Consider the following 25,194-nt stretch of genomic DNA (forward strand, 5'->3'; position numbering starts at 1 on the left):
CAATATCCAACTTAAAAAATGCTCATGAAGAAGTGCTGTCAACAAAATACAGTTAATAAATTACCTGTTTGTGATTTCTCTCCATTTTAAGAGGAACAAAACTGGATATGAGAGCCAAGGCAATCAAATAAAAACAACCCAAAATTTTAGAAAACCCACACATAAAACTGAGAAAACTTTTTTATAATAGGAAAATAAATGGCCTGTACTTACCCACAGGAGGCCCAATATAAAGTTCTTGTTACAGTTACTTGCACTGAATGATAAACAACCTATGTAAAGGATTTCTGATAAAATTATTAGAGACCCTCCTCCCCACCAATTAAAGAACAAAGACAGGGGCGCCTGGGTGGCTCAGTCATTAAGCGTCTGCCTTCGGCTCAGGTCATGATCCCAGGGTCCTGGGATTGAGCGCCCCATCGGACTCCCTGCTCAGTGGGAAGCCTGCTTCTCCCCTTCCCACTTCCCCTGCTTGTGTTCCCTCTCTCTGTCAAATAAATAAATAAAATCTTTAAAAAAGAGAGAGCAAAGACAGACACTCCTAAATAGTAATTTCCTTGACTTACTTTCTAAACATATGAAATGATATATTAAAGCAAAATATCCTATTTCTTACTGTTTATCTGATCAATATTCACACTTAGGGCATACTTACAACATATTCTCTTTTGATAGAGTACGATTGCTTTAGACAAGTCCAAACAGGTTCTCTGAATTGAATGAAACAGCTATAATAAAAATACAAACAAAATGTTAAATTATAACAGATAGTGAAATAAAAAATTATTATCGGAACATAACCACCGTGTTTTATTTGCCCACTAACAACAAGATCACAAGCCTAAGTATCACAAGCTTGGTGTTATGTGGTGTTCAGCGCAGGAACTGTGACCAAGGTCTTTAAGTATGCTCCTATTTATCTATATTTACTGGAATTCATCATTTCTGTGATCTAAATTAAGATCTGCAGAACACTGATTTCCTCCAGATTATTGAAATAAGAACTGAAAAACAGAAATCCTAAATGAAGGGCCCAATTAGAAGATTTGGTAAACCAGAGACCCAATATTCATTCATAATTTATTTCTTTTACCATTTGCTGTCTTTTTTTTAAATGTAAGATCCCTCAATTAAGAATCATATTTAAAACACGACATTCGCTTATTTTGTGATTGTAATCCATTTTATGGGATGCTTAAACAATTCTATAAAGAGCAAACAAAAATCAGTCAGTTGAATGTTCCATTTAGAAGACATCTGGTAAAATGGAGTTTAGCTAGCAGCCCTTATCACTCCTTATTTTCCCATTGATTTCATAAGATATACAGAGAAGAAACCTAATGTAATGCCAAGGCCGTAACAGAAGAAAGTACGGGAAAAGAAGGTGGGCTAACTCTGGAAAACAGTATGGAGGTTCCTCAAAAAGTTGAAAATAGAGCTACCATATGATCCAGCAATTGCACTACTGGGTATTTACCCCAAAGATACAAAAGTAGGGACCCGAAAGGGTACGTGCACCCCGATGTTTATAGCAGCAATGTCCACAATAGCCAAACTGTGGAAAGAGCCAAGATGTCCATCGACAGATGAATGGATAAAGAAGATGTGGTATATATATACAATGGAATATTATGCAGCCATCAAAAGGAATGAGATCTTGCCATTTGCAACGACGTGGATGGAACTGGAGGGTATTATGCTGAGCGAAATAAGTCAAACAGAGAAAGACGTGTATCATATGACCTCACTGATATGAGGAATTCTTAATCTCAGGAAACAAACTGAGGGTTGCTGGAGTGGGGGGTGGGGTGGGAGGGATGGGGTGACTGGGTGATGGACATTGGGGAGGGTATGTGTTCTGGTAAGCGCTGTGAATTGTGCAAGACTGTTGAATCTCAGATCTGTACCTCTGAAACAAATAATGCAATATATGTTAAGAAAGAAAAAAAGAAGAAGAAGAATGTAGCAGGAGGGGAAGAATGAAGGGGGGGAAATCGGAGGGGGAGAAGAACCATGAGAGACAATGGACTCTGAAAAACAAACTGAGGGTTCTAGAGGGGAGGGGGTTGGGAGGATGGGTTAGCCTGGTGATGGGTATTGAGGAGGGCACGTTCTGCATGGAGCACTGGGTGTTATGCACAAACAATGAATCATGGAACACTATATCTAAAATTAATGATGTAATGTATGGGGATTAACATAACAATAAAAAAAAAAAAGAAGGTGGGCTATACTGAGAAGAATCGAACTAGATTTTAACTTTGCTTCAAAAACCCAGACAAGCTCAAGAGAAGATCAGACACTTCACACTTTCTCCACCTTCTGTCCACCAGCCCAGAGACCACAGCTGGTAGCAGTTAGAAAACCTGGCAAACATTCTGCCTCTGAAGAGCCACCTAATGAGGCAGAGTAGGGCTTTCCCTCTCTCTCTCACTTAGCTTATTGGCCATGGTGATGAAGCACTTCACTATCTGAGTTAAAACACATGATCTGTTTCACAATAAATATGACCAATTATCTAATAAAAATAGATGTATGCATATATACTTGAAATATTAAAAACCATTCCCAGAAATGCTTAATACAATAAAGTTTGGTCATGAAGAATATAAATTTTGCTAAATCTCATTTCATTACTCTGTATTTTCTACCTGTTTAGAAAAGAGAAAGAAAAAAAACAGAACAGAAACAGAAAATCAGCAGTCTGAATTTCTTCCTTAACAAATGCTTGACATCAGGATTATGGGTCACAAACCACCAACACATAGCAATTCCTGAATATAGGATCAAGGGAGTTCAAAAAGTATGTTCAGGAGCTGTTCTGTTGTCACTGTTCATTTTTAAAAAACTGAGGTGTAAATGAAAGGCAACAAAATGCACACCTCTGGAATGTTCTGTCCTACAGATCTGTAACTGCATGCACTCTTGCAACCACACCCGAACTAAGAAACCACTGACCGGCGACTCTGCTATGGCCCCTCCTAAAAGACCTGCCTGTCATCACAGGTTAGCTTTGTCTGTTCTTGTACTTAAGAGCTGTATTTGAGAAAACGATTTTATTAACAACCAATTTTGACACATAGTTAAACTTAGTGCAACGTTTCTATATTAAGTTCCCAACAGATTATAGTAGAATCTGACCGTCATTATAACTTGGCACAGAAACTTGCCCTGTGCTAGCAAAACAAAAGCTCTTGTTTCATAAGCTAGCCTTTTGTGGATAACTTAGGGTAAGAACACATCAAAATGCTTTGCACGTCATTTACATGTTTTATGGATGAAATCCATGCTCTCCATAAGCATCAACACGAGTTTAAACATTTCTGCAACAGAAACCTCATCCATGTAACGTTACCAGTCACAGCTAATTACTTTAGATATTATGTGCCTAGGACAGCGGCTATTTTGATTAAAGTACAGTTAGCTCATAAAAATGCTGCAAGAGCCTAAGCATAAATATAAAATTACTGTATTGTGTGTAATGAAGTAATAATTACGTGTTAAATTCCTTTCTGAATAATGCCTGTATTTGCTACATTGTTAAAAAGAAAAAAAATAAAGGTACGAAACATGAAAAGCATATGCGACGTATAATCATCTCAATTGTATAAAGAACACTAAAATCAGAACCGATGCGTCCTGGTGCCACGTTTCTCCCTGTAGCCATCTCCATTAGAACATCTCTATGAAACCCAGCTTCAATTTGAACAATTCCATTGGCAGGGGAAAGGGTTGGGAATGAACATTAATTGCATTAACATGTACACTGATTCAGTTACTATTTACTGAATGGGTACTGTGTGTCTGCTGATGGTATTATGGTGAATAAGGCTGATATGGATCTCTCAGTGGAGGGAGGGCAGACAAACACATAAACACATGAGATGTACATACTATGAATAGGGGCCCTGGGTCTGGTTCTCCCTCCAGATGCACAGGATGAATTATCCTTCATCCAAATGACAGGCCTTTCTATGCAATCAACAGCTAATATAGCTCCCTTAAACCTCTCTGTTCCAATATAACCACGGTTTCTACCATCCTGGGCACCCTTCTCAGAAAGTTTTTTTGAAACCCTGAGCTTTTTACTGTAATCATGTGTTCAAGCTCATTAACTTTATCTGATATGTTAAATTTAGAGATCATTTTGAATTCTTATCAGGTCATGTAACATAGTATTTCTCATGGAAATGATGAGTATGCTTTTTAAATTTTAATCTAAAATACTGGCAGAATGTCCTGCAAGACGGGATTAGTGGGCCTTCCACCAGTTATGTTAGTATTTGGGAATCAACCAGATAGGAATTCAGCTTACTGTATTATTAACTAGTCTAACTAAATATCTGCTCAGTTAATTCATTCTAGAATTTTTCAGGGTTCAATACCAAGTTTATGAGACTCTAATTTCCAGGATCTTGTGTTGTTGTCCTTTCCTCTTTTTTTAAAATGTAAGCATTAGCCTGACCCTAGTGTTGATATCATGTGCAGTGGCTCTTTGGTTGCATTAATTTTTTTCAACAAACAACAAACATTTATTGAGTTTACCACATGCAATGCATTAAGGTGCTTGAAAAACAAATTAACTGAGGCATGCTGGTAGTTACACGAGAATTTGTAGGTTTTTAAAAAACATGCTCGGATTGAATTTACCTCATCTTAGATTTTTTTCCTCATGAACTAGTTGTTTGCAGCATGTTTTCAAATATAAAGCACAACTAAGCTTGTCCAAGTCTGTATACTCTAGGACTGTGACCCTAGTGAGGGGGCTGTGCTGGGACTGAGAATAAGAACAGCTCACCTCCAGCTTGGCATCCAGGTCCGCATCAGAGGCAACAACATGCTCATCTTCCTTCTTCCCTGTGGCTTTAATAAAGGCCTGCTTCGTTTCCCAATACTTCTGCTGCATCTTATTTACTACTGACTTATCTTGAGTATATCGATCCTGTAAGTCCCAGGGATAACTGCTAAAAAACACATTTAAAGAAGTATTTTATTCATGACTTTCATAAAAATGAAGCTATTTTAGTGTTAACAAATTTATCTAAACATTACACAACATTCATAAACATACTTTCTTTTTTTTTTTTTTAAAGATTTATTTATTCATTTGACTGAGAGAGAGAGAGAGTATGAGCAGGGGCAAGCAGCAGAGGGAGAAACAGACTCCCCCCTGAGCAGGGAGCCTGGTGTGGGGCTCGATGCCAGGACTCTAGGATCATGATCTGAGCTGAAGGCAGACGCTTAACGACTGAGCCACCTAGGCGCCGCCATAAACATACTTTCTTGTGTGATTATTACACCAAAAAAATTAACCAACTCTAATATACTCTGAAACCTTAAAAGTTAGTGAGGAAATCAAGAAGCTTTTGCAGGAAATCAAGAAACTAAACCTTGAAGAGTTTAGCTCTCAGCATGTTGGACATACTCCTTTTCCAAGTAGAGAAAGTGAGGCCTAAGCAGGCAGGGCGTCTGGCTCAAGCAGCCCGGTGAGTCAGCGAAAGAGCTGGACACCTACGTTCCCTCCACTCCAGTGTTACGGCCAACACTGAAGTGACAGCAGAAAAGTAGAGATAAGGCGGTGAAAACCAGCACGTTTAAAATCTGTCCTAGAGGTACCTAAAACAGTCAAACTCAGAATCAGAGAGTAGAAGAGTGGTTACCAGAGGCTGGATGGGGTGAGAGGGAAATGGGAAACTCTTAATGAAGGGGTGTAAGGTCCCAGTGATGCACAGTGAGTAAATTCTAGAGGGAAATGGGAAACTCTTAATGAAGGGGTGTAAGGTCCCAGTGATGCACAGTGAGTAAATTCTAGAGGGAAATGGGAAACTCTTAATGAAGGGGTGTAAGGTCCCAGTGATGCACAGTGAGTAAATTCTAGAGATCTGCTGTACGGCACTGCACCTGCAATTAATAATACCGTAGAATACACTTAAAAATTTGTTAAAATGCAAATCTCATGTTAAATAGTCTTAACCACAGTCAAATGAAATTTAACAAACTGTTTTTTTGAAAAATCTGTTAATGATTTCTGATATTAAAACCTTAAATTCTTGGGGTGCCTGGGTGGCTCAGTCGTTAAGCGTCTGCCTTCAGCTCAGGTCATGATCCCAGGGTCCTGGGATCGAGTCCTGCATCCGGCTCCCTGCTCAGCGGGGAGTCTGCTTCTCCCTCTCTCTCTCCCTCTGCCTCTGCCCCTGTGCATGCTTTCTTTCTCTCAAATAAATAAATAAAATCTTTTTTAAAAAAAAGTATGTAAGGAAGAAATTAGAAAAAAATTGAGAATGAAATAGAATTTCTGTAAAAGACCACAACACCTCAGATATTGACAGAAATGTTGCCATTAGTGCTCCACCCCTCCCCATGTTGTCTACGCCCTCCTCTGGTCTAGAGTCCCTGTTTTGTTTTTTTTTTTAAGGTTTTATTTGAGAGAGCGAGCGAGCACAAAAGCGGGAGGGAGGGAGGAACAGAGGGAGAGGGAGAAGCAGACTCCCCGCTGAGCAGGGAGCCCGATGTGGGACTTGATCCCCGGACCCTGAGATCATGACCTGAGCCGAAGGCAGACACTTAACCCACTGAGCCACCCAGGTGCCCTTAGAGTTCCTGTTTCATATGTCCACACAGGACCCCTAGTTTCTCCTCTCTGCAGACATGTGCCTTCTTTCACTCCACGCTATCACCACTCAAAATGTGCCAGACCTGAGTCCTAAAACACAAGTTGCTTTATACCACTATTTAAAAATACCTGTTCCTTGAAACTTGATGATTTATACTCTCCTTCCAGATAACATTTACAACTTTCAAACCAGACATTTATTCCTTTTTTTTTTTTTAAAGATTTTATTTATTTATTTGACAGACACAGCGAGAGAGGGAACACAAGCAGGGGGAGTGGGAGAGGGAGAAGCAGGCTCCCCACTGAGCAGGGAGCCTGATGCGGGGCTCGATCCCAGGACCCCGGGATCACGACCTGAGCCGAAGGCAGATGCTTAATGACTGAGCCACCCAGGCGCCCCCCCAGACATTTATTCTTAAAAAGTCAGAAGGGGTTTCAAATAACTTCTTTACAAAGGCTATCATTAGAGAAGTAGGATTTGGGGGACTTTCATAGTTTCTGCATTATTTAAAAGTTTTTTTTTAATGTGTATAGACTTGTCAAATCACTATGCTGTACACCTGAAACTAATGTAACATTGTGTGTCTGCTATACTTTAATTAAAAAAAAAGTTTTACTATGAGCTCACTGAGGGAAAATAAGTGGAAAAAACATAACTTTTATGTAAAAGATAGAGTCTCTCTACATAATATGTATATAAAAAGACTGGAAGGATATACCCTCCAAAACTGGTTATTTCAAGGAAATAGAATTTTTAGAAATGGGGAATAGGGTGGACTTCTTTGTATTGTATTTTTAATTTATTTACTTATTTTTGGTGAAAGGTCATGGATGAACAGAAAAAAAATTCCATTTTGGAAAAAAAACCCCAAAAACAAAAAACAAAGGGACTTCAGAGATCTGGTGAATACCCCTCACCTTTGTCATTTAACAAATGAGGTATCTTAGGTTTCAAAAGCTTAAGAATTCTGCCCAAAGTCACACAGAATTAAAATCCAGGCCACTTAACCCCCGTCCAGTGCTCATTTCCATGTTCTCTACAGCCCCTGCATTTCAGCAGCAAGCAATGAAGTGGCAGAGTGAGAGACAGACTTTGGGGAAGGGCCCACTTCTCGGGGCTCTCCCGGCTCTCTTAGATGGGTGAGCACCTACTTCCGTGGCCTGCTGCCAGGGTGTGACAGCCATTATGAGGGTCACAGGATGGAGTCACCCCTTTGTCTTAATGAGGCAAGATGGAATAATTACGAGAAGAGTCTGACAACTCTTAGTTAGACGGCTGTCAAATGGGGATACTCAGGGAAACTAAATCCCTCAGCCATTTATTAATTACCTTTTAAAATTCATTACATTTTAAGACATGCAAAAATTCTCTTAAAGGTTGACATTTGATATTACAGAGGTCTTGGGTCTGATTACTTCTTTACTGAGAGAGGAGGGATTAGCAAGTATATTCCTTATTATAATTAATTGTACATTTGAAACATGAAAATATACAGCACATTTTTTCATGCTACGAATTAGAGATGAAACATGACAAAGATCTGCTTGCCTGGTGGGTCATGGGTTCAAAAGGGTTCAGAAACACTGTGTGAGGCAGACCCGGAATTTATAAGAAGTTTAACATGCTGCCGAGATGTGCTACAGGCATGTAAATGACAGTGCTGAACATTGCCATGATTACCACATTTTATTCAGCAGCAGCATCTTCCGACCATGATTGCCTCCTGAGTGTTCATGAAGGTTAAAGTCACAGCTATAAATTAATGAGTCTGAGTTTGCGTTCACTCATTATTTTATAGCTGCTGTAGAGCAAGTTCCCTGATAACACTAATAAGTTGTAAATAAAATAGCGCTAAAAATATATATATATTGGCTTATTACATTTGAAAAACTGGTGCTAAGAAAAGCCATTAGATTTTCAGGAGAAAAGCTGTATATAAATTAGTTTCTTAGAGAATATATATTACATAAGGACTTATAATATGTTTGATTATTTGGTTTCCATATTTCACTCAGAAGGGATGTTGAACTTAACTATACCCCATATTGGATAGGGGCTAACATTATTTACTGCTAATGTGACTCTTGATTTTTCTATTCAACAGACATTTATTGAGCATATACTATGTACTTTCCTCTTTCATTAGCCTCTCCCACTTTAGAAAAGACAACACATTACTTACCATTTGTGTCCTGACATGTTTTCTTCTTCTTCTTTTTCTACTGTTGATGATTTGGGGAGAAGGGGCAGGGAAAAAGCATGAGAGGATAAGTTATATTATAACCTGAAATAAAACAAATATGTTTAACAGTTAACACACTATATTATATGTTAATTTGACACATATAAAATTTTTCAATCTGAGCCATTTCTAATTGTATTTTAGGAGCCAAACACTATTACACAGTAACACTGTACACTGGTGTTGAGAATAATGTAACACTGGAAGAAATATTCCAAATGAAGTGTAAGAAGCAAACAGGCAGATTGAGAAAAGCAGGTTGCAGAAGACTACATAAAATATGAGACCACAAAATGTAAAACAATGCTATATATTGCTGAAACATACACCTATCATATCATAAAGGTATAAAAATTGCCTAGGAATGATAAACACTAAATTCCAGATAGCAGTTACTACTGCAGAAGGGGGCTGGGGGATATTCACACAGGGGCTTCAACTGTACTCATAATGTTCTCTTTGTTAAGCTTGGTGGTGAGTAGACTGCATCTGTCTGCCTCTTTATAGATTTGAAATATTTTATAAACGTGCTCACTTTGGCAGCATATATACTAAAATTGAAACAATATAGAGATTAGCACAAGAAACCCCAAACCAGGAAACCCCACCCAAACCACCATCCACCCAAGGGAAATGGAAGGCAAGAAATACAAAGGATCATTGTTAATTGTAGAGTTGGCAGTGGTGGGCGGGGTACAGACTTGCTGGTGCTTCTTAATCTGTTCTGGGTCCCAAAAAGGGGAGAAAAGTGGGTTCTCAGTGATTAAGACTTGATCCTGTGGTTGGCCTTTGGCCATGCTGCTGCCTGGGTCCCCTCCCAGGGACTGCCCCTTAGCTCAAGCTGCCCTTAGTAGGTGGGATCTGGCACAGAAAGCTGCACTAGCTGAGGTTCCCCATCAGTGACCAGGAGGGACATTGGGGAATTACCACAACCCGTTTAGTATGAGGGTATTGGCCTAGCCACAGGTAAACTCCTTGCCCTGATCTCTTCCCCACACCCAGGAAAATAGCTCTCAATTTTTTTATTTTTAACTTTTGTTTGAAATAAAGTCCTTAGTTAGCCAGAAAAGAAAACAAAATAAATATTTCACAATCAATATTTCTAAAACATGAGCTAATGAGCCAGCACACTGAAAACAAAACACACACACACACACACACACACACACACACACACACACAAGACAAAAGGCTAAAACGAGATACTAGGAAGGGCTAAAAGGAGGAAAATGTGATTATTTCAGTTTTTACCAGCCTAGCATTGTATTTTCACCTCATCGGTAAATATGGGAGTAACTTTAGGCCATTGTCTTTCACTCCCTTTGCCCTCTCAGGAAAGCCAGCCAACCTCACGGGTAGAGCAAACCAACCCAAACATACTTGCCTACCAGTTTCTGGAAAGACTGGAGAGCTTGCTACTTAAAGGAATGGCCTCAGACACAGAAAGCTGGCTGCCAGAGTGAATGTTTCTGGGTACTCCACAAAACCAATCCAGTTGTTCTTCCTCTACACAAGAAAGGGTCCTGGCAATCAGTACCCCTAAAATGACTAAAAATTTCTTAAGGGTTTATTTTTACCATTTTTAAAATGTTAAAAAGCTTTTTAAAATTGTTTTAAGGGAACTAAATGAAAGTGCTAAAATTCCAGGTCTCAGGTGTGGGGACAGGAGGGAGGAAGGACGACATTTTCTCGGGAGTGTCCGGATTGCCTCTGAAATGACCACATCCAGTCATCAGCATCTCTCTGCCTCCTGGAGGGCTTCCAAGCTTGTGGACAAGCTGCTTTGGGAATGACATTCGTGATGAGTAAACCCTGTCCTCTTCTCAGTAAATCATAGAGGCCACCAACTTCTAGTCCTCTCAACACCCACACAGCTTCCCTGCAAGTACACGTTTACTTGATTTAGCTCAAAGCTTCCGAAAAAATTTCTCATGAAAAGATACTGTTCAAGGAAACAAATTATACTCTTTCCTTGAGTCCAATTTCACCACAACCTATTAGGATAGTTGATACTTTTTGAATAATTTTTAATTGTGGTAAAAACCATTTTTTAAGTGTACAGTACAGTATTGTTAACTATACACGCATGTGCATCAAAAAGTTGCAGCAAAGGAAACAATAGTGAAAAAGCAAACTACTGAATGGGAGAAAGTACCTGCATACCATAGATAAAGGGTTAATATCCAGAATATATAAAGGATTCCTACCTACAATGCAATAACAAAAAAAAACTGCCCAATTGAAAAATAGGCAAAGGACATGCTTACTTAAAATTTTTTATTATTAAATTATGTAACAATTTAAGTTAGCATGTTACCTCTTGATCTTGGGGTCATGAGTCCAAGTCCCACATTGGGCACAGAACTTATTAAACACACACACACACACACACACACACACACACACACACGATTCCTAATTTTGATGTAACAATCCTGAGGGTGAGGGGAGGTATCTGTTATCTGGAGATAACAGATCTCCAGAAGTTTTTCATCTTGCATTGCTGAAACTCTGTATCCATCGAACGACTCATTTCCTCCATCCCCAAACCACTGGCAACCATCATTCTTCCTATGAGTTCGACTATCTTAGATACTTCATATAAGTGGAATTATACAGTATTTGTCTTTATTGTGATTGGTTTATTTTACTAAGCATGATATTGTCAAAGTTCTGTAACCTATGACAGGTTTTCCTTCTTTTTAAAGGTGGAATAATATTCCATTTTATATATAAACCATATTTTCTTTATCCATCCATCCACTGATGGACATTTAGCTTGCTTCCACATCCTGGCTATGAATAATGTTGCAATGAACATGGGTGTACAAATATCTTTTGAGATCCAGGGCTTTTATTATGTATATACCAGAAGTAGGATTGCTAGATCATAGGGTAGTTCTATTTTTGATTTTTTGAGGAACCTCCATACTTTTTTCCAGAGTAACTGCACCATTTTAAAATCCTACCAACAGTGTTCCAAGGGTTTCATTTTTTTCCGCATTCTCCCCAACACTTGTTACTTTCCTTTTATTCCTTCTTCCTTTTTTTTTTTTTTTTTTGATAGCAGCCACCCTAATGGATATGAAGTGATATCTCATTGTGGTTTTCATTTCCATTTCCCTGATCACTAGTGATGTTGAACATCTTTTCACATGCTTACTATCCATATCTTCTTTGGAGAAATGTCTATTCAAGTCCTTTGCCTATTTTTCAATTGGGCAATTTTTTTTGTTATTGCATTGTAGGTAGGAATCCTTTATATATTCTGGATATTAACCCTTTATCTATGGTATGCAGATACTTTCTCCCATTCAGTAGTTTGCTTTTTCACTATTGTTTCCTTTGCTGCAACTTTTTGATTAATTTTTTATTATTAAAGTATTTAACAATTTAAGTTCTTCGTAATGTAATAATAGATAATAAAAATCACTGAGCAAACTACCCTTTCTACCTGGACTTCTAAGCTATTTCTAGATTATGATGCCAATGTTCCTCAAGATATTGTTCAGAGGTCACTTACACTGGAATCTTCTGGGGTGTCAACAGGCAGATTCCTGGGCCCCATTCCTTTACCTAATGATCGAAAATCTCTGAGCATGGGTGTCTGGTAATCTGCATTTGTAATAGGCTTTGCAAATGCTTCTGAAGCACATTAAGTTAGAATACCACAGCTATATGGCATCTAGGAAAAATCCTTTCTGGAAATGGATCTTAAACAAACTGCTGGATTATAATATGGAACTATAGTAAAGGAATCACTGGTGGCAAAATCAGGTCAACTCTACAGGGCATAGCTGAATATTTCGTGAGAAGGCAGCTGCAGTTAGGACTACAGGAGAAGGCATCTCCTGACTAGGACTCACATCTCCAGCTCCATACACCAGGGACAACTGACAAACATTTTAAGATTTCTTCCCAAAATTCATCTTCTCTTGCTCTACCACTTTCTAAATTCACAGTGTCAAAATCACTACTTTAAAAAAAAACATTATAAGTCTCATCTATTCACTCATTTCAGTTCATCAGTTTGGTTGCACTGAGCATGCACTGAGCATCTAGTTAATATGCACCAGGCACTGTCTAGCCCCAAGTAACTTATAGTCTAAATCAGCTCTGTCCAACAGAAATACACTATAAGCTACATATCTAATTTTAAATGACTAAATAGCAATGCTAAAAAAGTAAAAAGAAATAGTAAAAAAATTTTAAAATAATATATTTTATTTAACCCAATATATCTAAGATATTATTTCAACATGTAATAAAAAAGTTACTGGTTTATTTTCCATTCATATTTTTGCACTAAGTCTAAAATCTGGTGTGTATTTTATGCTTACAGTACATCTCAATTGAGACTAGCCACATTAAGTGCTTAATGGCCATGTGTGGTTAGTGGCTACAGTAATGGACAATGCAGGTTAAGCAGGGAAGACAGACATATAAACATAATTTTCGGATCCAAGAGACTGTTGATATTTGCAAGGGACATATAAAAAGATCTTTGTGAATCCCCACATTTGTAAAATCTGCTGTTAGAAAAGTCATTTCCCCTATAAAATACAATAAAGTCTATAATTAGCTAATACTTCAATTCATGATTCTGCAAAGGAGGCTTTATCTCCATTTCTGCCACAAGACACTTATGAAAGAAGCCCAAAATGAATGCTATCATGTCTTGAGCATTTTAATAGCACAGAGAAGACTTCCTAAAGTTCTGTTTTGTGGCCACAATACTTTGGGAGATAAGCAAAGAAGAACAAGCACCAAGCTGCTTATGGACTTGCCATGACATGAGTGCCATGAAAGGGAAAAAAAAAAAAAAAAAAGGGCACCAAAACTGTTCAATTCAGCATGACTTGACCACATGGATGTCTCTGTTTCACTAAATTGTCTCTCCAAGGGAGACAAAGCAGATTAGCCAAAAAGAATTAAGACCTTCTCAAAGAAGTAGTGTCCCAAGTTAGTTAACAGATCAATAGAAAGCAAGTTCTAGAGTGTCTGGCTGGCTCACTGAGTGTAGCATGTTACCTCTTGATCTTGGGGTCATGAGTCCAAGTCCCACATTGGGCACAGAACTTATTAAACACACACACACACACACACACACACACACACACACACACGATTCCTAATTTTGAGGTAACAATCCTGAGGGTGAGGGGAAGGGTTAGTAAGGAGTGGCCTCTGTATCTAAGACAAGTGCTAAAGGGGAAAGAGGTACTACCAACTTAATCTTCCTAGGCTTTGCCAGGCTGCACCCTGAAGGGGACGCAGTACACCGACCTCAGGCACCAAGGCCAGGCAGTAAGAGCACAGCTGTTCTCAGCCACACCCATGTGGCGGATAGGCCATTCTGCCTTGTGGGGAGAGCTGAGGGAATAGGCATGAGGGGTACTTTGTTCAGTGTTTGTACTGGGGTTCTGTGAAATAATTATGCTTATTTTTCTTCTTTGCTTTTCTTACAGCTTGCTGTGGTGTATCTTCAATTTTATTCACCCATGTGGACAGACTACAACTCGTTTTTTTATTTCCTATAACCATTGAAAAAGCCATTTGGAACACACTGGATGGTTAATATACAAGCCAAAGTTTTTTTGTAAATACTCCAAGGTTCCTAGAGTGCTAAAGCAAGCCTGGTTTAAACAAAGTTTTATGCATTGCTGCAAAGAAGAGGAGTTGGTCTGTCCTCAGATGCCTTAAACCCTGATACTAGATTCTCCTCCTTGGAAATACAACACGGGGAAGTATTTTCATTCCACATAGGCTGGCTTCAGCTGCACTGAACATTTGTTCTGGCCCAGAACCCTTTTCTATGAGCTTATGGAGTTAGCTGATGGCACCTTCAATTACATTTGAATTATGCAAAGAATTTAAAATTCTTGAGCCAACCCTTACTCAGAGTAAAGGTAAGACAGTTACGTTTTACTGTATCAGTACTCTCAATCCACAAAAATATTTCAATAAACTTTCTCTTGAATCACATTTTCCAAGTCTGTTGTGTATCTTGTGCAGTTTTAGGTCTCAAATTAATTACCTTTCCAACTTAGCAGATTTTCTCCTCCACCGGTGAGCAGCTTTTCTATTAGATGGAGTACTAGCTGAGACTGAGTCCAGAATCCCTTTTCCCTGTATCTGCACTGAACATATGGTGGATTCTCTTGAATTGCAGATCTGAGCCACTGCCAAATTTGTCATTTTTCTAACTTACTCAAAATTCCCATTTTCCAACTAAAAATTGTCACTATCTTAGAGTTCTTCGGCACTGCTGTGCAAACCAGCATTTAGCTTTCTTTGGGAAGTGGGCCATTTTTTCCCCATAAGAAACACACTTTTCAAGTGATGTGGGTACAAAGTGGTACATTTGAATCGTACATTTGAATCATCCCAGAGTAAAATCACTCATTCCCAAACACCAGCTTCATGGCACCACCCATCACTGAACAAGTGCACACCTGTTCACACCCCAACATTCCTGAAGCTGGGATGTGTCCTGCAATTGATACCCTTGTTAACTGTCTGGCAGTCCCTTTTCTTTCTTCACAGAACATAAAATGGTAAAAAGGTCTTGTGAATGATGGTTTCTTACTTTTGATGATGTAAAGAATAATTATTTAAAATTAAACTTCAGCAAAAACATATCACTACATGCTACAGACTTTGGAGGCTATTTGTGTATAACTGAAAAGGAGACTCCGAAGTCAGGGAGTGGCAGGTTTGCCTGTGATGTGGAATGAGTACCATGAGGAAGGTGCCCAGGGCTCGAGGAAAAGAGAGGGGAAGACCCCAAGCCGGCTTCCTACATGGCCTCTGGGCAGAGTTTCTAAGCATCAGCAGAGGTTGGCCAGGTGAAGGGTAAGAGTGGGGGCAGTGGAGGGGGACCATGTGGGTGGCTGCTGGTAATTATTCCAGACAGAGAGAAAGCAATGAACACATTCTTGCACAGCAGAACTGCATGGGGTGTGCATGCCACCAACCAATAAGCAGTTGTGCATTCCTAGAACTTAAAGAAAGAGGAGCTGTGACTGAATAGACATACGGACCAATCTCTGAGGCCACCTGCTTTCCCTTTCAGCATTTAGATATATTCTGTAGCCACTGGAGGGTAGACACTCAATGCTGTTTATTTCATATTTACTGAGCACCTTCTATGCCCTGTCTTTGCTAGAGAGTTCATCTTTGACCATCCATAACAAGTGCTGGAAGCCTGCGGCATGTCTCTCGAATTTAGCTTCCAACTATACAATCTGAAGTACATAATTTTCTGCCAGTTAGTTCCATCTTCCCGTTTTTCAGAGATTGACTTTATCTAGAAATATTACCGGTGTTCAATATCTTGTTTTGTCCTTGGGTTTATTTCTCTGGTGCAGTCTTAGAACTAAGGTAAGTCATATAATTTAGAGCCTAGAAGGAGTTGAGAAACAATTGAATAAAGCCCCTTTCTTGCATAACATATAGAACTGTCAAATCACTCTGTTACCCACCTGAAAATAGTAACACTATACATCAATTACACTTCAATAAAAATTAAAACAAATAGATTATTAAAGAAATAAAAAATAAGTTAAATAACACGGGGACCTGTGATCCAGGGAGGTGACTAACGGGTCTGAGAGAACAAAGCCAAGTAGCTTCAGAGCCAGGGCGTCAATGCAGGCTCCTGATGGCTTGCCTAATGAACAGAAGAAATACAAATCCGTCAGAGGTTCTAGGTACAAAAATAACTTAATGTTTGTACATTTCTTTTGCTCCAAGTTATTTTTCATTTATTTTTCATCTTTTTTCCCAGAGGTTTATCTTTGGTCACTCTCTTATGTTAATAATGATTTTTATAACTTCCCACGAAGAGAAGGAAGTGTGTTTTAAGTATAAATGTCAAAAGAGTTTTAGTAGAAATGGAGAAAAACAATTCCTCCATACGTAATTAACTATACATATATTTTTAAAACTGATTCTTCGAATTACATAGTTGACAAATTCCTACAGACGGTGGGAAGTTGAAGTAGTCTTCCATCCTTTCAAAAGCTAAATATCAATTAAAGTAATATCATTTTGGGGCACCTGGCTGGCTCAGTCGGTAGAGCACGCAACTCTTGATCTCAGGGTTGTGAGTCTGAGTCCCACATTGGGTGTAGTTTACTTAATAAAAAAATATTTAAGAAGTAATGAAATTTTGGCTAGCTTTTATGGGTGTTTTTCCTATCACTCAGATATCACATAGCTTTTCTATTCAGATTTTGATAAAGTTATGATTACCTGAGCATTCCATGTAACTTTATATGGATTCTATTTCTAGCAGAATTTTGTATCTCCTGCAAGTGACTTTTTTTTCCTGCAAATTATTTTTGACATTTCATAAATTAACAAGTAAAACACAATCACATCCCTCAATTTTGTGAGTCAGCAAATCTTATAAAAGGAAAATAATTCTAACCTTATTCAAGGCTATTAAAAGATGAGTTTTTGTTTAAACCCTACATGTGCAAATCATTGTTAAAATTTGCATTTTCTGTTAATGAATTGGAGTCTTAGGATATTTTTATATGATCATTTCATTCACATTTCAGCACAGCTCAGGTACTACCTATAGGCATTAATCAAGCTTAATGCTTCCCTAAACCTACTAAAATCACATTCTTACACTAAATATTTTCAATGTCAACATAACTTATCTCCCAATATAAAATAAAAGCCAGTAAACCCATGATCATGCTACAAACTTGTGCCTCCTCCACGTCGTTTCATCTCTCAGGTCTCACTTTGCTTGCCTGTGAAACCGCAGATCAGGCTAGCTGACATCTAGGATGCCCTCAGTCACAAAAACTATAAAGCTTCTTTTAATTAATTTTAGAGACATTTATATCTAAGAGAAAGCTTTGAGATAACGAACACATCTTCTTTTTAAAGATGAGGAAACTAGAGTTTAAAAATGGAGACAACTTGTCCAAGAGCAGGTTAAAGATCAAGTTCTCAATAAGGAAAGCTGGGATTAAAACACTAATCTCCAGTTAGCAACCTGGTGCTCCCCTCAGCCTCTCCATCTCAAGAGATGTTTCTCAAAGGAACATGTCCAACACAGCATTTCATATTCTAAGAAATGGGAAAAAAAAGTCAAGATACTCTCTAAAAGGTTATCATCCTCACCATTATTATTAGTTAAAAATATTACGTCCCCAGGAGTGCCTGGGTGGCTCAGTTGGTTAAGCGCCTGCCTTCAGCTCAGGTCATGATCCCAGCGTCCTGGGATCGAGCCCCGCATCGGGCTCCCTGCTCAGTGGGGAGACTGCTTCTTCCTCTCCCACTGCTGCTCCCCCTGCTTGTACTCTCTCTCTCTGTCAAATAAATAAGTAAAATATTTCAAAAAAAAATTACATCCCCACAAAAACAAACTAAAAACAAAATAAAGAACAAAAAATTCAAATGGCTCAGAAGGGGCATGGGCTAGGTCTTGTTGTTCTTTCTCTTAAAGCCCTGCTTGCAAAGGACAATTGATGGTGAATTTTGTGCTACAACAAAAATCGTAGCAGCAATAACAAAGAGGCTGGCATTTGAAAACAAAAAACCTCAAAGAAATCCACAAGAGCAAATAACATAAAATGGATTAAAATACTGGGAACAGAAAAAGAATAAATAGGCTGTTTTTGTTAAAGAAAAGATTAAAAAAAAAACCTTGCTTATAAATTATATTCACCTTTAATTTTATTTAGGTTGGTTTATATAATCTCTAGTACTTATGGTGGCTTTTTCTCTAAAAGCTTACTTCAAAAGGTGAAGAAGGAACACCCTATTCAGACAAAGGTCCTAATCAACTTCTGCAAAGAAATACTACGTACCCTTCAAATGCCAGCACAGAACATTATTAAATGATACGAATAAATATTTTCCTTAAATTATATTTCAAAACAGCATTTTATAATTGGAAAGCTCTTACCAATTTTAAAATTTTATGGGAGAAAAATCTGAAATAAGTTAACTTTATCATCTAACATCATGTTGCCCAAATACAATAGTCACTAGCCATTTTTGGCTATTGAGCACTTGAAATATGGCCAGTCTGAATTTAGATATGCTTTTAGTGTACACTGGATTTTGAAGACTTAGTATAACCCCCCAAAAGTAAAACATCTCATTGATAAATCTACATTTTATATTTATATTTTATATTTACAAAAAACATATGTATTCTCTATCGACATATTTGTATATATTCATATTTTGATATATCACTGTATTATATATAAATACATATTTATACATTCTATTTTATATTTATAAACTTATTTTTGTATTTTATGTTAAAATAATATTTTGGACATATTGGGTTAAATAAAATATATTACCTAATTTTACCCGTTCCCTTTTATTTTTTTAAATGTACCGACCAGTATACTTTAAATAACATATGTGGCTGCCATTATATTTTCACAGACAGCCTTGGTCTAAGGTATTAAGCAAATTAGCAAAGAGCTAGAAATTAATTTCATAACTCAGGCCACCAATATTCTGTACAGATTAAATATCTTTAAATAGTTCTTTCTCCCTAGAATCTCTGATAATTGTTCTGTCAGAAATGTCATTACAAAAGTAAAATTCCATATACATACATATATATGTGTATATATATATACAAAGACTGTATATGTGTGTATATTGATATATATACAGACACACATTTATAGTTTTTTTAAATGACCTCCATATTTTCATTATACATTGCTTTAAAAAGGTCCAAATCTATGTGCAAAATGCACTAATAGTTTCAAATCAGATTCATGGAAATAAGAAATTAATAAACTACTATAAGACCATTAAAAAAAAAAAGACCACTAAAACTGAAAAGATAAAGACTGTTTCTCTCTATACATTTATATATTCATATATAAATATATACCTACAAAGTATATATACATATTTACAAATGAAATACATTATATATAATTCATATACAAATATATGAATGGTTAATATTACAGGTACGATGGAAGTATGTGCATATATGAAATTACACATAAGCATAACATCAACAATCAGAAAATTAGGGAGACACTAATGTTTACAAGGTTCTTTCTTTAACATTAAATTCGTAAGTTGAAGCACATTATAGAGATGATCAATTAATTTCTTATGCCTCCACAGGATCACTCAGAGCTAGCAGGGAATTTATAGATCATTTAGTCCAATCTCCTCTTTTCACAGGGGAAAGAAACTGAGAAATGAAGACTGAAGAAAATGTCCCAGAGCAAAGAGTAAGCCTTTTTCATTAGTCTTAAATTACTGAAATACACACATACCAATAGGTAGTTTATAAAATGTCTATACTCTGCACAGGTCCTGTAAACAAACCACCACAGCTCCTTTTTCTGGAAATGGCGCATAGTCAAGGACTTTCCTTGGTAAAGCTGTAGCTACTAACTCATGTTTGAGTTTGGGCTGGCTTAGCAAGGGATGAAGGCAGCCCTGGCAGGGGAGGGAGAAGCAAGAAGGGGACCTTAAAATAAAAGTCAAACAGCAAAGGGAAGCAGAGAGAAAGTTCTATATTTTCATGTACCCCAACTAACAGAGCCACCCTTGCCTACACTGGGTCATCTAGTTGCTGTTATTTGAGAACTAGTAAAAGATCTCTTTCCCAAATCCTCTCCACTCTCTTAGGGAAGAAGCTTACAGGATTAAATAGCAGCAACACCCAGAGTAAATAAGGCACAAGACTGGTTTTTTGATGGGGATCAGGAAAGACAGGGCCATGGGCATATACCTGGTAGGGCAGGTAGAATAACCAGGAAGTAGTCCAAAGGGGTGCAGGTCCAAGTCAGGAGTGCAGGGAAGAGAGAAGCAGGAAGCAGAAAGGAGGGAGTGGTTTGGCACCAATGCAAAGTTTACCTACTTCACAATGATGCCCATGCTGCCTATGGCAACACTGAAGAGAGAGCATTAGGTACAAGGACACCAATCCTGGCCTTCAGGGAGCATCAGGTGGAAGAAAACTCCCCAGGGTGATGATGACCAGTCTCCCTCATTCACTGTAGGGAATCATGGCTCTTGGCATTGTGCTAGGCATCTTCTTTCATAGCTTCCACTCTTCATGCACCACTGCGCACTTCTTTGGAACTATCCAGCACCATGACTATAACTACTGTTGTTCCTTTCTTTTTGTCTGGAAGGGATGGGTCTCCCTTCCTTTCCCCTTCTCTTCCTGCTGGGATGGCTGAAGACAGAATCAGCTAGCACTGTTGACTAGTGTTCCAGAAAACAATATGGAAGCTAAATAGTTTGTATGACAGCTTCACTCTGCAGCTTTTACGGTGCTTGCTGGAGCACTTTCTCTAGGAATACTTCCTCTTGGAGTCCTGAAATGCCATGTTAGAGAGGTCATACGGAGACATCCCGGCACCATCAACAACCAGCAGTCTTTGCTGTACCTGCCCAACTATTTTCTCTTCAAGTTAATCAACCTCCCTTTCTGCCATAAGCCCATGTTCTTCAACCTCTTTCTTCCCCCAGTTACCATCTCTTCCTTCTCTTTGCTGAGTTCTTCTAAGCCCATACAGACTGGATCCCTTCTCCACCATGCCAGAGAAAGTTTTTCACTATGAACCCAACTCAAGTCTTCATCTTGCTTGACCTTTGACTAAGCTCCCATTCTTAAGTGCTCAGCAAACACTCTGCACATTTGAAGCTTTTCTAAGTTCTTTGTTAGCTCCTCTTTCTCTGGGCCTACATCTCATATATCAGTGATCTGCAAGGTTCTGACCTTGATTGTCTTCTGCTGCACTTCACTTGCCTCTCTGGGTGATTTAAACCACTCTGTGGCTTCAACCAACAGCTGTGTGCCAATGAAGTCCAGAATTAAACAGCTCTCCAGTAGGGAGATGGAAATATGGACCTGGTGCTCTGGAGAAGTGTTTAAATTCCCATCTCCCTATTGTAATCTTCACCTGGATGTCCCACAGGTACTTCAGATTCAGCACATCTAAAACAGAACCTATCTCTCTCCATCTGCATCCCCAAATCATCCCCGCCCCCCGTGGCTCCTATGTTAATCACTTGCAGAAAATCTACTGAATGGTCCCAACTAGAAACTTGACTTCTCTCTCATCTTTTATAGCCAGTCTCCAAGTTCTCTCCATTCTACCTCCTCAAAAGCTATTAAATACATCTTCTCTTTTCTATGTTGACAGCCAGGACTTAGTCTAGGCCTTCAGAGGCAACACTATGCCTAGATCTGCCCATTCCAATCTTTCATACCATGGTCTGAACTATTACTTTAATATGCAGATCTAATCATGCTGCCTTCCCACTCCAAATGCTTTAATTGCATTCTCTTGCCACTAGAGAAACTTCTTGGCAAAAAATCCAAATGCAAAATTCAAAATTTTGCTATACTCCACACAGAACTATTCCTTCTGGCCATTTCAGAATGTTAGAGCTTTCCTGAATACGCTATGCCAAGACTCTGTGAAGTTTCTTCCTTCCCTTGAAATGCCCTCCCCTCTTTGTCCAACTGGCCAACTTACAGCTTACTTCAAGCCTCTCCTCAAACGTCAGCACCTCAGTGAGGGCTCTCCTAACAAACACCCACCCTTCCACACCCAGAGACCTCCCATTCCTGTTTCAACTATAGTCCTTAACTGCCCCATGCAGGTGGTACTCTACACTCCCATTGCTCTCCTGCACTGAGCTAATTACATCTGCATCTCCTGCACTACACTGCAAGTCCCTTGAGGGCAGGGACCCAACTGGTTCATCTTTGCCTCCTTACACCAAGCACAGTACCTGAAACACAGCAGGCCTTTAGTAAATATGTTCTGGACAAAAGACAATAATTATGTGCTACAATTCACTGAGCACTTTACATGTGTGAAGCACTTAACAGCATTATCTCATGTGTGGACACAGCCACCATGAAAGGGATACCACTCCATTTTGCAAGTGAGAAAAAAAAACTTAGAAAGGTAAAATAATTTGCCCAAAGTCAACAACTGATAAACTTAGGTCTGCTTATGACTCCCCAGCTCCTGTTTTTAACCACTCCTCTCTACTCCTGGGTGAAAGAGATTGGATAATGGGCTCTGTTTCTATAAAATTGTTTCTAAAAAACAATCTCTTCTAGTCCCAGGCTTAGGTGTTATGTTAGTCCTAAATCCATTACCATCATGGTTTTTGTGCACAACAAAACCTTGATGATGGACTTCTGGTGGCTATCAGGGTTCCCACCAATAAGGAGAGGGAGCACCATTTATTACGATTATCTCCTTGATCTTTGGCTTAGGATATACTTCTCCAGAAACAGGCAGAGAAGACTAGATTTCTCCCAAGTACCTTTAAGTTTGAGACATTGGTGTCCATGCCCTATTCTGGGAACAGAGAAGTGGGTGTGAGGGATCGTAATGGTGGCAAGTAATGGAATGGATTTTAATGTGTGCTCTGGGGAAGTGGCCAAAATGCTCTGTAGTCTCTCCTTGTACAAATACTCTCACCATCAGAACAACAGGATCTTTCCACTCCTAAATCTAGACTCTCAGGGTTAACAATATACCATTACCTAAGTGTTCAGGGATCCATTCCTGAACACATGTACCTCGTGCTTCCCACCCCAGGGTACTGAATTGCATTCAGTTATCCTTTTACAGGCATTCTCTTCTAATTCTACATATTTTCTGTTAAATGTATTCTAAAACTGACCTCTTCAATTTTCTCTAATCCTAATCACTTTTTAACATCAGTCCTCTGTTTTCTAATACCTCCACACCTCCATGACTATCTAGCACATAACTGAAACCAGAATTGTGCTTACCCTGATGAATACATTTAATTCTCTCAACTCAAAGATGATCAAATTTGCCAAAGGTCACTCAGCTGATAAGGACACACATATATGTTGGGCTCCACACATGAGGACTATTTGCCAGTATTTTCTTTGTAACCTGGATACCATGTTGGGAACTCTCTCTCTCTACACTCAACCCTTTTTCACCTACCAAATTCCTATTGGTCTTTTAAGGCTTAACTCAGGAGTCACCTCCTCCATGAATCTTCTCAGGTTTTCTGGTTGTGCTCTTTCCTGTTCTATCATCTGGGTGGGGTGCCTTGGTCCTGGGTTTCATCCCCTCCTTGCTTTCACTGAAATTTAATTGTCAGCAGACTCTTCCATCTCCCTTACTAGGTTGTAGGTTCCTCCAGAGCAGGGCAGGGTGTGGGTCTTGTCTTGGGATTCCCAGTACTAGCACATTGCATGATACACAGCATACACACAACAAATGCTTGCTGAGTACTGAGTAGTGAACCCCACTTCTCTGCTTGGGCCAAAGGCGTAATGAATGATATCATCTGACTTAGCAGGAAAGACTTCTCATCATAAGCAATGCCATTTTCTCAGCTTTTCATGAACTCATTGTCTCACTAGGTCTATATTGGAACAAGTAACTGCTATTAGTTGAGGAACTACCACTTCTCAGACACTGAGATGCACATTATGCTTATCCTGAAAATACTGCCAAGTCGACATCATCCTCATGTTATGGATCAAGTTCAAAATCAGTTACCCTAAGTAAATGGCCTGCAGTCAGAGGGAAGGTTTTGTATTAAAAGCATTATAAAATACCCTATTATGTATAGTCATCCCTGTCCTGGAGAGATTCATTAGTATTTGAAATTACTTACACACACACACACACACACACACACACACACACAGAGTACATTCATTTGGACACTGGAGTAGTGAAAACACGGTTCACTAGCATATATAGAGGTTCAAGACAGTTCTACCATATGCATTATCTAGGGTATATCATGCCTGTAGTCTTAATTTTCTTATAAGTGGGGATTATAATACCTACTTACTTCAAAGGGGATGGAATATAAAAAAAAAAAAAGATCATGTTTGCCAAAATGCTTTGTTAAGGAAGTGGGCACTGTCCCATCTTAGAGCACTATGCTGGATAGAGTTTAGTGCCGTGTTTCTTAGAGCCACCTGAGGTGTTAAGAGCAGATGAAAGAAGCCAGGCTGGAAGTCCCCATTCAACGAGTTCCCAAATGCTTCTACTGGACACAAAAGTTTGATAAATACCAGGTTAGGACAATGCTTCTCAAGCTTTAATATACACATGAATCACTTGAAGATCTTGTTAAAATGCAGATTTGAATTCAGTGGGCCTGGGGGGGCAGGTGAGGGCAGGTTGAAATATTGTATGTCTAACAAGCTCCCAGGGGAAGCCAATGTTGCTGGTCTATGGATCACATTTGAGTGGCAGGGGGCTGGAAGATCTATCCCCACTGGAACAAATTAGCTTTGCTTTGTTCCTGGACCACAGATTGAATCTCCCAGCCTCAGGGAGTATT

General features: G+C 38.8%; 1 protein-coding gene across 21 annotated transcripts in view; it reads right to left on the reverse strand.

The window, feature by feature from the left end:
• ICA1 (islet cell autoantigen 1) overlaps window positions 1-25,194 on the reverse strand; it is a 141,646-nt gene that overhangs the window by 113,304 nt on the left and 3,148 nt on the right. For 3 of the 21 annotated variants that reach the window (XM_036086341.2, XM_036086324.2, XM_036086335.2), the window contains exons 2-4: window positions 8,797-8,836; window positions 4,799-4,964; window positions 656-728 (exon numbers count right to left, since the gene is read on the reverse strand). In XM_036086341.2, the coding sequence (XP_035942234.2) occupies window positions 656-728; window positions 4,799-4,964; window positions 8,797-8,813 (256 nt within the window). In that variant the 5' untranslated portion in view covers window positions 8,814-8,836. Of the gene's footprint in view, window positions 1-655; window positions 729-4,798; window positions 4,965-8,796; window positions 8,899-16,340; window positions 16,529-18,000; window positions 18,189-25,194 lie in introns of those variants that run through there. The other 18 variants (XM_078059300.1, XM_078059299.1, XM_036086329.2 and 15 more) reach the window with 15 other exon arrangements.

Source organism: Halichoerus grypus, chromosome 12 (assembly GCF_964656455.1).
Source record: "Halichoerus grypus chromosome 12, mHalGry1.hap1.1, whole genome shotgun sequence".
Classification (NCBI taxonomy): Eukaryota; Metazoa; Chordata; class Mammalia; order Carnivora; family Phocidae; genus Halichoerus; species Halichoerus grypus.